Genomic DNA, 15,729 nt, shown 5'->3' with positions numbered 1-15,729 from the left:
TTCCTGTCAAAAGTTATGATTGTTTAAAGAATTGACCAACTGCTCACTGGAGTCAATAGGTTTCACACAGAGATCAAACTTCCTTCGCCAAACAGGAAGTGCCCTTCACCAAACAGGAAGTGCCTCTATATCTCATGAACCGTTTGTCGTACAGACTCGGGGCTGGTGTCATATGACTTGATTAAGAGTCCTTAACCTTAATTGGCGCTTCCTTCGCCAAACAGGAAGTGCCCTTCGCCAAACAGGAAGTGCCTCTATATCTCATGAACCGTTTGTCGCACAGACTTGTGGCTGGTGTCATATGACTTCATCAAGAGTCCTTCACCTTAATTGGTTTAACTTAGTCCTGTCCCCTCTTCTGATTGGCTGTTGCCCCTTGTGACGTGGGTAGAGCTGCGAGGGCCCGGTCATTGCTGCTTGCAGCTTTAATTTTATCAAAATTTTGAAAAAATAATAATAAAATAAAATAATGAATAATTAAAATATAATTTTAAAGTATTATTATTCACTGATATTCCCTTATTGTTATTAAAATAATTATTGTCCTGCATCAAATATGTCCTGTATAAAAATATACATATAGGCCTACTCTATATAGGCTACCTTACTGTACTCTTCTTAAATTAATCAAATAGATCCAAAATGATTGTGGTTAGGTATTTAAAACCAACCATAATGACAACAAATAGGCTTCCTCTGCCTCTGCTCTTCATTGTCTTGTCAAGTTCATCGTCTTGTCATGCTAAATCATCACTTTTTCAGAATAGGTATTGAGTTGGAGGGTGGCATTTTTAATTCCTGCACTTCGCACGCACGCATACTGTTTTTTTCACGCATATCTATTTTTCACGCGCGCTCATGGGGGGGGGCCTCTTTTACTACCTTTGTGGGGAGCCCCCAGTTTATAAAAACCGCCCCTGCTGTTACCCCCGACTCCCATTAATCACAACCATGAAAAACTAACATTGCAATTAGTGCGTAACCAATTTGGAAATCTGGTAGCATCACTCACAGTCACAGTGTAATGTACAGTATGCTCTCTTACAAGATTCTCCTCAAACATGCATACACTACAAGATAAAAAAATAATGGGGCAGATCACACTACAGGATTATATCAAGATTTTCGGGCTTGCTGGAGAAACACAAATGTAGCAGCTCCACATGCTGTGATCATTATGCGGAAGGAGATGTAACGGAGGCTGTTAAACCAACCTGCAGCAGCAACAGACGAGAACAGTTCTGATATGTCTGGGTAACATAACAAGACACATTACAGACAGAGAGACGTTTTCTTGCCACATATTAACAAGCGTCAGCTGCCCAGTGAGCCCATAACAGATTGATGATGACAATGTCATGTAAAACAGTAGTGATCATCCAGATAACAAATTGGGAAGCTTAAAGGAGTAGTTCACCCCCAAAATGACTTTTTTTTTCCCTATTATCCCAACCTCCACCATGGAGACTTGAGTTCAATAATATGTTTTGTTTTTTGTCACATTCCTAAGACAAAAAATTGATTATAGTAAACTTACCCTGACACTTTCCCCATTCAGTGCCATGCATTTGGGTCCCCATCCAGTGCCATGTATTTGGGTCCCCATCCAGTGCCATGTATTTGGGTCCCCATCTGGAATCAATGGGGGTAAATTAACTATAATCACATTTTTGTCTTAGGAATGCGACAAAGGTATATTCAGTGATTGTATTTCATTCAAATAAAAATATAATTGGTACATTTTCCATTCATTCTCTTCACTAGAATGTGTGCTGACCATATAAGGACTTCCACCATGGCCCGTGTTACGAGCATAGCTAGAGTCCGTTTTCAGAGGTGGCCAGCCAGTCCTCGACCAATCAGGGTAGAGTTTGGCCGTAGTTATGTTATGATGTTTAGTTATAATGGTCAAATAAAAGTTTTGAGAACCACAGTCGCACTGAATTAAGAACGTCTGCTAAATGCCTAGATTGTAAACTACTGAATTCATGAAATGCCACAGTCTCGTAGTAAATCACATCAGTATCATAATATCCTGAAGCTGGAGACGTAGGCCTACCGATATTCAGTGATTGGGTCTAATGATCAAAACGAGAACATTATAATGGTGTAAAAAATCTATAAAAAACTAAACATTTCCACCCTGTGACAAGATGACACCCGGCCACTTGCATTATCACTGAATACACCCTCAAGTCTCTATGGCATGAGTAATCAATTATAGAAAAAAGTCATTTTGGAGGTTAACTACTCCTTTAAATCACATATCACATTGTACTTTGCAATATACCGTTCACAGTCACACTACTCCAGGATAATATTACCTGATATTCGCTAGTTTGGGATCAATAACCCTTTTCGGGTTTCTGATCCGGTTGGAATAACTTTACGTCATCAGGCGGCAGGAACCCATGCCTGGAACTTCCTGTGCCGTGCACCTCCAAAATTATTCCCCTTTTGTTTAGTTTGGTATAATCATTTCGTTTCTTTAGGTGTAATTATCGTTTGGTAAGTCGCAAGTGGTGCTAAAAGATTAGTTAAAGATGGACATATTTTATTCTAACTCGTGGCGCGACTTGCAAGACTGAACAATCTGGTTCGCTTTCACGCTTTATGTTCCCTACCCCTAATACCGGTATCTCAGATTATCTTGTGGTGTGAGCCCACCTTAACATGTTTTTTTTTTTTTTTTTTAACACTTTTCCAGCAGTAGTCTGGCACTATATAGTATTTTTCATCGATACTAATTGTATTGTCCCCCAAAGTTTAATTTGCTTTGTTTTTCAACACATTATAAATACTCTTTTCACTAAGCTGAGCAGTTAACCTGGGCACAAATCTGGAGGTTTCCAACCCTCTAAAGATGTATGGCCTATACCTGGAGGCAGTAAATGACTACATCAATGAATCCTATGGGGAAGATGTATGGAGACTGATTGAGGCCAGAGCAGAGATCCCCCACCTCAAGTTCATCAGACACCAGATGTACAAGTATGACATTCTTGTCATGTTCTCACATTAAGCTGTGGTGCCAAACTTATTTTTTTTGAGCGGTGGTCACAACGCTCCTATACGTGGCCGTGTGTGTGGGTCTGTCTGTCTGTCTGCGTGCGTGTCTGTCTGTCTGTCTGTCTGTAGCCTGCAGTAACCTTTTCTGACCACACATGTTAAGGGAGGGGCACTGTTGTTCAGGCCAGGCCAGACCAGGCACACACACACACACACACACACGCACACACACACACACACACAGGGGGGAAGGGGGGGGGGGGGGAACCACCGCTCAGTTCACACGGGTGTGATTTTTTTTTACATATAAATGTATATATAAATTAAACTACACAACATATTGCTTAGCAAAATCGAAGCACACGATTCCCGATCAAGCCGTTCAATTAAGAAATATTACACGAGAGGGGTGTGGGTTATTGTGATTATTGGAACGCCAAGTTCCAATAATCACATACAACCACACCCTTGAGTGTAATATTGCAATTAAACTATACAACATACCACTTAGCATGCGATTCCCAATGATGACGGTCAATTTGAAAAATTGTCGATCTACAAAATGTCGCAATGCAACTATTTTTGGCACCCCAGCATATGGATGCTGTTAAGTGGTTAAATCGTGTTTTTTTTTTCCTAATGTTTTTGAGGTCAACATTTCTTACTTACTCTACAGTGATAACCTGATCCTGCGATTGGCCAAGGCAGCAGGTGAGGTGCTGGGCAAGACCCACGATGAGCTGATGTATGCTTTTGGGGTCTACATGGTCAAGAGGATCGGGAACTATGGATATGAGAGAATTCTGAAGGTGACCCATGTGTTCTCAGTCAATCGTTATAAAGCAATAGCAATTATTCATCAAAAATAGATTATGTAGATTATGTTCCGGTTTTGTTTCCTTTTGTGTTTTAAGATGTTCTGTGAAAAATGAATTAAATAACATTCTGTGATTTTTAATTGTGATCTAAAAAGTAAAGGCTAAAAACTAATCTCTGCTTTTCTGTGTTTCGATGCCGTCTTCAAGTCTCAAGCACTTGTTTGGTTATTGATTATAAGCCACTGCTCATGCTCATATTCTAATATCCTTATTCTCCAGGTTTTGGGTCGAAATGTACGTGACTTCATCAATGAGTTGGATAACCTGCACGAGTATTTCCGCTTCTCCTTCCCAAAAGTGCAGCCTCCAAGCTTCTGTGTGGAGGAAGAGTGTGAGACCAGCCTCACCCTGCACTACCGTAGCACCCGCAAGGGATTCACCCAGTTTGTCAAAGGTATCTGGGATGTAAATGGGGTCATAATGTTTGTGTTTGTAGATTTGTGTTTGTTTGTAAGTAGGCCAGTGGATTGTGATATTTATTATAAAGATGTATGCATGGCATTGACACGGTTTGGGTTGTTTCAATAATCTGAATTACCAAGACTCCCTAACGGGGAGATAAGCGACAGTCAGGTCACACGTATACACAAATAGGCCTGTAAGTGCTGTGTACCGCTTTGCGTGATTTTAGGGCAAAATCTGTAGGAGCAGTGTCAAAAAATGTGTTTGAAAAAATCGGCCTGATGGTGGCGCAAAATGGGACAGATCCATGTTGATGACATGACTCTGTGTACCGCTTTGCGTGATTTTAGGGCATAATCTGTAGGAGTGTCCAAAAATGTGTTTTGCAAGAATCAGCCTCATGGTGGCGCTAGAAGAGGGCCATGTGAGAAATGAGGGGTGGAGGTTGTGGTTTGGCAGGCAAGGAGTGTGTGTGCAAAGTTTGGCATGGACAGTGACAGATATATGAGTTGGGGAAAAGTGTGACGTGACCTGACTGACTGACTGACTGACTGACTGACTGACAGCCGGTAGAGGTTTTGATAGTAACTGCGACCTGGCGGTCGCAATAAATAGGCTGGGAGAGACTTATTGTTGGTATCAGCCGATAACACGGTCTGTCCCCGCTACAATGCGCTAGACCCCTGGGAAATGGATTGCTGAGGTGGAGCTCCATAGCTCTCAGTTCTTGCCACACGACTTGTCTCAATTACCACAGAGTCAGACCACCCAATAATGTACTGTATGTTCACAAGGCAATATAAAGGCGGTAAAATGATCTACTTTAAACCAAAAGGCAAAGGTTTATGTTAAACTTTTTCAGAGTTTCCCAAGACATTTTTCAGTATAAGTGTTTTTTTTTTAATTAAAAGTGAAGGGTTGGCACACTAGTAGAATTAATTTGTGCCGAATCTGGGGGAATGAGATCAGTGGAGCTCCCTCTGGTGTTGTGTCCGTGAGCGTTTCTCTTTTGAAGTAGATGAACAATACCCAAATGCAGGTAATTCATTGGCTTTATTGCATGTTATCCTTTGTATAGTGGTGGTGGGTATTTCATTTTAAACGTACTGTATGTTAAATTGTCAATAACGATGTCAAATTCAAATCAAAATTAAACCATGAGGCCAATTTGAACAATTTGTGGTAGATGTTATTCCTTGGCCTACTGGGAGTGTACGTGCAGAGTTTCACGCCACCAATCCTTGCAGCGGTGCCCGAGAGACTCAAAGACAGACTCAAAGACGGACTCACAGGGGTGAAAACATACTGTAATAATCAATGCCCCCGGCTGTTCCGGCTTGGTGGAGATAATGAATCACATACGTATACAGTAAGCCATCATTCAAGATCAAAGTAATTCAGCACAGTGTTCAAATTGACTTTTTTGCTGCAATATGTTATACAACTATTTGAATTAAACTTACGTCGATTTGAACACTCCTGGTGTGTGCTCACTGTGCTGGATTACTTTGATCTTGAATGTTGTATTGTTCCTGACCTGGATGAGGGCGGCACCCATAGATTCTCCCCTATAAACCATGTTCTCCCTCTCTATCAGTTCATTGACATTTTCACTGAATCCCACAGGACAACTCTCTCAAGTCGGGCGGCAATTCTACAACACAGACATTGAAGTGGAAATCCTGTCCAAAGAGGAAACTGAGAAAATGACATATGTGGTATGTACTAGGGCTTGGGTTCAAGTAAATTGCTAATATATCAACCATCTGATCCTGACCTTGTATTTGATGGAATCATTCCATCTCCTTTCACAACAAGTGCTTTTTGGACAAAGTGTTTATTGAGTTGGGAATATGGGTATACATAGCATTTGTCGTAAATTCTGTGTTTTGCAATTCAGCACACTATTTTATTATATCCACTCACCCAGATGTGTTTGCTCACAGTCTCACACAGGCCCTGGGCCCAGTATCTCAAAATCTGTGACAGGCCTCTTTTTTCTTCTTTTAATCTATGGAGCGCTCTGTGCAGAAGCTGCATTTAATGTCATTCCATAAATAAAGATAACCTTGATTTGATCGCAGAAGTGTCATCCAGACATCCACCTTTTTGACCAGGTTTACAAGATGAATTTTGACAATGCAGCCTTCAAGCACCGCATGCCTCAGCAGAAGACAGCGCCCGGGCCCGGCTATGAGAAGCTGCCCATGAAGCGAGGCATCTTCTTTGACATGTTCCCCTTCAGCGTCATCTTCCGCCGTGACATGACAATGTATCGCATCGGCGACGGCCTCAAGGAGGTCTTCTCCGACCTCCAGGGCAAGAAGGTGAATGAGGAGTTCACCCTGGTCAGGCCCATGCTGGAGTTCAGCTGGGACAACGTGAGTTGGACAGGGCCCTGGCTCTTATTGTCAATTTGCGCGCTCATTTATCTGCTCTTTCACTCAGCACATGCCGACTCAATCGTTCACATACTGTACACATTTATAATATAAGCACACTCACTTATGCATTCATCCAGCTGCTTACTTGTTTGCTCACCGTCAAGTCATTTGTCATCACTGTTATAAAAGAACATCTTATCTTCACCTGCTCTCTTTAGATCTACACTCATCTGAATAATGTATTTGAGTTGATGTCCAAAGCGGTGGTGGAAAGTAAACAGAAGGTCATTCCCAAACTGAGCAAGGATGAGACAGAGGAGAACGAACAGGATGAAGAAAGAGGTATCTGCCATCTTAGAATCATACAGTTATTCACGTTTCCCCTCCATCCGCTCACTCACAGGTATCCTCCCCTTCCCCTTTTCATTAATCTGAAATTGTGCTGAACGCTCTCCTTTCCTCCACCAGAGCCCAAGTCAATTGAGGAGATGAGACAAGACCAGGAGTATAGCAGTGCTATGACACCCCAGTACAGCAGCTCTCTCATCGCTGGAGGAGAAGATATTGAACTGCTGGCCTTCCAGACTGTCACTGGTTACGATATGTTTCACATTCTCCCCCCCCCCACACCCTTCTCTTGCTTTCTCTCTCTCTCTTTCTCTCTCTCTCTCTCTCTCTCTCTCTCTTTCTCTTTCAATTCATTCTTTGTGAAGGAGTGAAATATGGAAAAGAACACATAGCCAATGCACCCTTGTGCTTTTTCAGTACCTCTTGGCACAACTTTCCAAACAATGTTTCCCTGATTTATTTTTGGTCTGAAGAGATTTGGAATGGATCTTGCGGAACCCATGAAACAATGCCAGACGTCCTCATAATCCTGTCCGACAGTCCCTCCTTCTCTATCTTTCAGGGAAGTGCAGTGAAACCATCTTTGAGGACATGCGAGAGCCTCCCAAGAAGCCTCTTCATCTGAAGGGTCAGATGAAGTATGTCCCCCAATGGGACTCTCTCATCTTCCTGGGGACACCCATGTAAGGCCGTAAGATCAGTGGTTCCCAAACTTTTTAGCCCGTGACCCAAAAGAGAAATTAGACGTTTGCCCGGAGCCCAAACTAGTGAAAATAGCAGTCTACAAGCTCACAACGCGTCGCTTCGCGCCACGTTGTGAGCTTGTAGATTGGTTATTTTCGTTATTTCTTAAACATTTGTTTTCTGATTTAAGGAATTTCTTATAGATTTTTATTTTATTTAGCCATGAAATTACTTCGAAAAAACTTTGCATTTTTTATCATGAAACTTTTTGCTTTTTTGGTAATGTTTTTTGAAAGTTTTGGAAAAATAATAATTAAAAACAAAATGTAGGATCCTGAAATGGGTCCCGACCCACTGGGAACCAGTGCCATAGGGGATACCCAAACCCAATTTAACCCTTTCATGTATTTTCAACTGAAACTTGACCGTCGACATGACCCTTAATGAGCAAGAGTTTTGTCAAGTGAGAGAGCCATGTGAATTAGCCTTAAGTCTCCTGCATTGGTTTGGCAGATTAAAGTACCGGTATGCTAATTACAGTAGCTAAATTGAACACATCTGCTCCATTCCCTCTTCTCAACGTATTCCTGCAGTATTGAGACAGTGGAGGACATGATTAAGATGGGGGTATATGTAAACGACCTGAATCTGCACGACTCCAGCAGAGAGCTGATCCTGGCAGGCACACAGCAGTCAGCGGAACTACAGCTGGCCCTTGACCAGGTGACAGGCAGATTGTGGGCCAAGACAAATATTATAACTTTACCAGGTCAAGAAAAACATGCTAAGTTAAAGTATTGTAGCTTGCTGCAGACCATGCATAATGCATACCATATCTATACTGTACATTAATACATAGTAAGTAAGTACCTTTGACTATTCACAGAAATGCTATATAAATATATTATTAAACGCATCAGACTTTAATACGTTTAAGTCAATATAATTTCCCCAGAATCTAAATAGTATTCATTCATTTATCCATTCATAACTGTGAGAGTGTACAAATGTAACCAAATGGATCCATTTGGTAACGTTTGTACATTCTCAGATTTTAAAATAACACAGGACTTTGCTGTGTAGTATATAGGCTACAGTATCTCAATCGTTTCCCATCTGTGACTAGGGCTGTCACGATTATGACATTTTACATGACGATTAATTGTCACACAAATAATTGCGATTAACGATTTAATTGTGTTTTTGTCATTGACAATTACATTACTGTTTGGCTTTTAGGCTTTGAAGTTTTACATGGTAGATATGACATGTAACCTAAATATACAAAGAAATTACTGACATATTTGACAACTTTCTACTTAAAAAACAACATTGATAGTGGATATAGCCGATCTACAAGCTCGCTTGTAGATCTGCTATTTCCACTATTTCTGAAAGTGTTTGTAAATGTATGAACATTTTTCAACATTCACGATTATGACGATTAAGACAGAATATTTGCGATTATGTCAAATATTTGCGATTATGTCAAATAATTGCGATTAGACGATTATGTAATAATGGTGACAGCCCTATCTGTGACTCTCCAGGAGCAACAGAAGTACACCCAGCTACAGGAAATCGTCAAGAAGCTGGACGAGGAGAAGAAGAGAGGAGACTCGTTGCTGTATGCCATGATTCCTAAAGCTGTGGCAGACCGCCTCAGGAAGGGCATCACTGCACTGGAGACATGCCAGGTACAGGACACCATGAATGATGATGCAATTCGAATATTATTGCAAAAACAATATTTAGAACCAATAACTGACTTAGAACAGAATAATTGAGAAGCAATTTTTCTTATGTATCAATGAATCGACACAAAAGATTCGAATAGATTTTTGACACATCATGACACGTTGTGAGCTTGTATGTTATATATGGCATATAATAGCACTGGGCATGGTTTACTGGTGCCTAAAAGATATGCCATGAATTATTCCCATTTACAAAAAAATATTGATATCAATTATTTTAAGCCTAGAAGCAAGCCATCCAGGACCCTGGTGAATCTTGACCTTTGATTCTGTGAAAAGACATAAATATTTAATTGTATGATATCGTAACTGTCGGGCAGAAACCTCGTATCTCCAAGTTTCAAATTTGTACATTTTTTCGCAAAGCAAAGCCCTGCTTCATCATACAAGGCCGTCGCACAAAAGTAGTGAAAACAGCAGATCTGCAAGCACACAACGCCTCGCGGTGCGAGGCGTTGTGTGCTTGTAGATCGGCTGTTTTCACTAGTTTAGTTCATTTTTAAATGATGAATACGAAATGAACGGTTTATAAATACCCTTTGTTTCACAGGATCAAAGGTTTTATGCATGATTCACCAGGATCCTGGATGGCTTGATTCTTGGCTTAAGATTTTTGTGGCACCAGTAAACCACACACACTGCTATTCCCTATACTATAGCATGGGTCTGACTTCAACAAGGGATCCAGGAGCCCAGGACCCTTAGGCAGTCTCAGGTTTACTACAGGGGAGCCAAATATCAACACCTTTTCAATTGCATGAGTTCTGAAATGTAGTTTAGAAAATGCAACGGAACAGATACTGATTTGTCATCAGCTTCTCAAACATACTTAGAGGAGATTAAAGAACTGAGCAGCTATTAAAACAAACAAAGGATTATCGATGCACACTGTATTTTAATAGTTTGTACCAGACCTCTGCAAATCAGCAGATGAATGGAATTAAAGGCACCATTTATTCAATTTTAGAGCAAATCCAATGATATTATATCCAAGTTCTATGTTCAGTATTTGTGTGTGTGTGTGTGTGTGTGTGTGTGTGTGTGTGTGTGTGTGTGTGTGTGTGTGTGTGTGTGTGTGTGTGTGTGTGTGTGTGTGTATCCTAGGTTTTCCCAGATGTGACCATACTCTTCAGCGATGTAGTGAAGTTCAATGAGATCTGCATCCACATCACCCCCATGCAAGTGGTGGACATGCTCAATGAAATCTACATCGTCTTTGACACGCTAAGCGAGAAGCACAACGTCTACAAGGTCAGATGAGAACTGGTAAACAGTACAAGCTGCTCTAGCTTTTTTCTTCGACTACCCCACAGTCAAAGAAATGTAACTGTAAACGTAAAAGTAACTGTGAGAAGTCACATGGAAACTCTACAACAACAGCAGCACTAACAGTACAATTAAATGCATTGAAAATGCATTCCTGTACTTAACTACCATGCCATACTGTATGTCAACAGTGTAGGCTTGTGTGAACGCTCACGACTCTGGTCTAGCATCTTGTAGAGCAGTGGTTTTCAACCCTTTTCATATCAAGGTCGATTATTTATTGGGTATTTGAGCCACGGACAATCATTTGATGAGATTTAACCTCTCAGAGCCCAAACTTAAAATATTTTGTTATCGTTGGATAAAGACTTTAGTTTGTGCACAATTCCATGCTGTTTTGATGTGGTAACATTGGAGATAACAGACAAACGTTGATCAATACAACAATTGTCAAATTGTGTTGAATTGTGTAGACTTCTTGTAAAGTAAGTAATGCAGATGTTTAACAATAATGTTACTCTTGAGAGGATGTAAAATGAAACCAAATGGACCCGTACCGGTCCATTTGGTTTCACTTGTACGGGTCCATTTGGTTTCATTTTACGCTCTCAAGAGTTGAAGATCTATAAAGGTCCATTTGGTTACCAACTCTCAATCATTTAGCTGGGAATCCCCTCAAGGACCACTGGTCGAAAACCACTGTAGCATTACCACTAACCCATCCTCTGCAGGTGGAGACCATCCGAGATGCTTACATGGTGGTGGCAGGTGTGCCCAACAAGACCACCTTCCATGCCCACCACATCTGCGACATGGCCTTGGACATGCTGAGCTCCATCGACCACCTCAAAGACCCTTCCACCGGGGACAACATTCAGATTCGAGTCGGTGAGAAGAGAAATTCAAGGCCATATCTACTGCATTTTTATTTTCTCTGGTAATGTATTTATATAGTACCACCAGTCCACACCATACTAGGTTTCTGGCATCTTTAGCCAACTGATTATGAGTTACAGCATAATAGGCTACCTGATATTTCTGCTCAGCCGCAGCTTCCATTTTTTGTAATTCAAATTTGACGTAACAAACTTTTTTTCACAGCCACATTAAGGTCAGAGCATAGTCATCTATTGGACAGTATCAAGAGCTAATAAAAATGCCAGTGAGTTGATCTCATCTACAGACAAGTCATTGTTGACATCCCGGCCTATCACTGTTGTCCGTGTACTTGAATGATGGTTTTGTAGTCATGTGTGGGAGTAGAGGAGAGGCAGAGGGCTCAGCACTCATCCCTGGGGTTCATGCTTCAATTAATTCCATTATCCACTCATTGCCATTAACTCTGGATAAAAGCTAAAAAGATATAAATGTTAAGATAAAACTCTAATCTTTTTCAATTAAGGATCAACTGGCATGACATATTAATTTCAGTCAGTGAACTACATCTTTACCGCCACCTCAGGTGTCCACTCCGGTATGGTTGTAGCTGGAGTGGTGGGCCTGAAGATGCCTCGCTACTGTCTGTTTGGTGATACTGTCAACACAGCTTCGCGGATGGAGAGTAATGGAGTAGTAAGTATGCCAATGCAAACTGTGCTAAATAACCCTTAGTATTACCACATATTACAGTTAACAACATAACATTAACAAAACAAAACAAAAAAACTGTAAACTAGAAGCAGTGCTCTTCCGAGCACAGGTCTCCACCAGGCCGTGCATCCTGGTGGTGCTACTGTATAATAGGCCAATGTAAAAAGGGTGGCATATGTTCTTCACCTTAGATCTTTCATGGCAATCGGACGCTGCATGCATGATTTCAAGCATTGTGTTACAAAAATGTGTTTTTCTAAAGTCTACCTGCTGGTGGCGCTATAACAGGACAATGTTAAAAAGGTAGCATTTGTTCCTTGACCTAGTGGGAATATGTGTGGCAAATGTCACGGTAATCGCAAGCTGCGTTGATGATTTGAGGCATTTTGTTCAAAAACGGAGCAATCCTGCAAACTTTGGAAGCTAATATTAGCCAATCAGGATGGAATGTGAAATATCAGACGGATTGGACTTGATCACATGACTATAGAGATACTGTGTACCGATTTGCATGATTTTTGGATAAAATCTCAAGGAGTAATATCCAAAAATGTGTTTTACATAAGTCAGGCCAAAGGTGGCGCTATAAAAGGCTGATGTGAAAAATGCAGGGCAAAGGTTTATCCTTAGCCTCTAGGGAGTGCGCTTACAAAGTTTGAAACTGATCGGTTGAGTTATAGGTAAAACCACAAATCGGGCTGTTATAGCGCCACCATGAGGCTGATTAAAAAAAAATTAAGTGGCATTTCTTCCTCGGCCTAGTGGGAACGTGTGTGCGCGATTTCATGATAATTGCACTTTGCGTTTGTGATTTGAGGCATTTTGTTCAAAACGGCTCAATCCCACAAACTTTGGAAGCCAATCTTAGCCAATCAGGATGGAATATGCAAAATCGGACAGATCCGTGTCGATCACATGACTGTCGAGATATTGCCTACCGATTTGTAGGATTTTTGGACAAAATCTGTAAGAGTAGTGCACAGAAATGTGTTTAGCAAACATTGGCCACTAGTTGGCGCTAGAAAAGGCCCATTTGAAAAATTTAGGGCAGAGGTTCTAGATTGGCATCCAGGGAATGTGTGTGCTCACTTTGGCAGCGACCGGGCCAACGGTGACTGAGATTTGGCGCTCACAAACTGCGAGGACGCACGGACGGACGGACGGACGGACGCACGGACGCACGCACGGACGGACACACGGACGGAGGGGAAAACATACTCTCCCTCAGCCTTCGGCTGGTGGAGACAATTAGCACAGATATATCTTCTGTGTAACAAGACCGTTGTATGTATGGTGTTTAAGTTCCTTATAATCACATCATTTGTTTCCCATTAGTTTTAGTAAGAACAAGACAAAATTACATTTCTGTGGGAGATGCTCACAGTCACAATGCTCTCCAGTGATCTGAAAATGCAGCTAACTGTTTAATTAAATGAATTACAGAATAATGCTTTTGTAAATGTTATCAAAAGAAGACAACATCCCAGTGTCTTGTCGTTATTTCAATACTTAAAGATGAAAGATGAAAAACGCTGCCTGCAACTAGATTTACTATTAGTCTTGGCTCTCTGATTTCTAAATTGATACATTTCCATGATAAAGAAAAAAATTTATACATTTTACATTTGAGTGGCTATAAACTATCAAATATTGAATATTTGAATGTAGAACAATACAATATACGGTTGGTCTTGAGAAAGTTGTCAATTATGTCCCTGAACCAGTATTATTTGGCAATTAAGATGATTCTGAATCCCATATGAATGAATAACTGAACACTTAACAATGCCTACTGTACGTTTGTTCCATCTATCCACTTGTCCATGCAGGGAATGCAGATCCATATTAGTCAAACTACTAAAGACCACCTGGAACATGAGCCTTATATTATTGAGGAGAGGGGTAAGATCTTTGTGAAGGTGAGTGGTGACTAATATGTCACTTATGATATTTCAAGTTCTAAATAAACATTGAAGCTGCATTGTGCAATGTCATAGTCACAAGGCCTGACAATATGGTTTCATTGAGACATCGACCAATATGTGCACACATTGGCTGTCCATATCGATAGGGCTTCATATCGCACAATGGGGCTTTAAAAAACAAAGGCGATAGAAAGTTCTCAAGCAAGTTTCATGTCTGTAAAGTAGATTTCCTTACTGTGAAATGAATGGAAACCAATAGCTTCCTTGTCACTTTTTTTTTTTTTTAAACTACTGTGTATGCCTTTGAAAACAGACCATCACCTACATAGCACTTTCTGCAAATTGTTGTATATTGTATGTATGGTCTACATACACTTGCTGGAAATTAAAACAAGATGCAGTGTGGGTACATGTCAGCATTCTTTATAATAATAATAAGCGTTATATAATATGTGTATTATTCTGTTATTGCAGGGTAAAGGCTACATGAAAACCTACTGGCTGAAAGGGAAGAAAGATCTGTCATTCAAGACCCCAGCAGAGCTGCGCTACACCAGTGAGCAGCAGGACTTTGAGGACAAGAGCTCTGATAGGTGAGATGTGTATCAATAATATAGTATTAGAAACATAGAATATTTGAACACAGGATGCTCTCAGTTATTTGAATCAGATCTGAGTCAAATCTCAGGCTGTGGCACAAGGCAGTGAACATTCTATTCCCAGTGTTGATTAAAGGAGTAGTTCACCCCCAAAATGAAATTTCTTCTATTGATTACTCACGCCATGGAGACTTGAGTTTTTGTATTTGTCGCCAGACATACATTTGATTATAGTAAATATACTATTATTGTTATCAAATTATAGTCTTAGGAATGCGACAAAATTCAAAAAATATTATTGAACTCAAGTCTTCATGTCAATAGTAATCAATAGGGGGGAAAAAACATTTTGGGAGTGAACTACTCCTTTAATGAGAAAATAAAGCATCTGCAAATGTATTTTTGTTCATATTATGTCTTAAAAATATATATATATTGTATTATAGTTCCACCGACAATAGCAACAAGCGCTCTGTGTCCAACCTAAACTACCCCAAAGAGGACAAGACATGGGAGCATACCCCCAGACCCAGTGAACTTCACGTGGACACCCTGCCCCCACCAGAGGGCACCGCTGAGCGTAGACCATCAGCAGTAGATCCACAGGAGAAGGAAAAAGCTAAAAAGACCAACAAATTTGGGTCCAAACAACTGGAAGTACCTCAGGTCAACGTGGTGGAGACAGCGCCACCTGCTGACGTTGTGGAGGTCCCCTGTCCCCAACTCAACAACAAGAGAAACAGCTTCAAGCTGCAGTACAGTAGGCTGCCTTTACGCAGCGCCACCTGTTCCATACTCTGATAGGTAGATCTAAACTAGGGTCTAAACATGATGACATGTCAGGGTGCTGTGGTGTAAGATTACCACCAAGCCCCCGCTCAAATGTG

At 40.8% G+C, this 15,729-nt stretch overlaps 1 protein-coding gene across 1 annotated transcript; it reads left to right on the top strand.

Annotated features, from left to right (window-relative positions):
* Positions 1–2,863: 2,863 nt before the first annotated feature.
* Positions 2,864–15,643, top strand: LOC308298321 (soluble guanylate cyclase 88E-like; the record flags this gene model as incomplete). The annotated part of the gene is made up of 16 exons (XM_080741895.1): positions 2,864–2,991; positions 3,686–3,818; positions 4,107–4,281; positions 5,916–6,007; positions 6,407–6,670; positions 6,892–7,015; positions 7,142–7,267; positions 7,584–7,704; positions 8,299–8,428; positions 9,256–9,402; positions 10,567–10,713; positions 11,460–11,616; positions 12,191–12,300; positions 14,148–14,237; positions 14,718–14,836; positions 15,289–15,643. 16 exons carry the CDS (start codon positions 2,864–2,866, stop codon positions 15,641–15,643), a joined length of 2,418 nt encoding a protein of 805 aa, XP_080598021.1.
* Between the last annotated feature and the right edge of the window lie 86 nt (positions 15,644–15,729).

The sequence above is a fragment of the Nannobrachium achirus genome (genome assembly GCF_963921795.1).
Source record: "Nannobrachium achirus genome assembly, chromosome: 2".
Taxonomy (NCBI): Eukaryota; Metazoa; Chordata; class Actinopteri; order Myctophiformes; family Myctophidae; genus Nannobrachium; species Nannobrachium achirus.
This window is presented reverse-complemented; position numbering and strand designations above follow the sequence as displayed.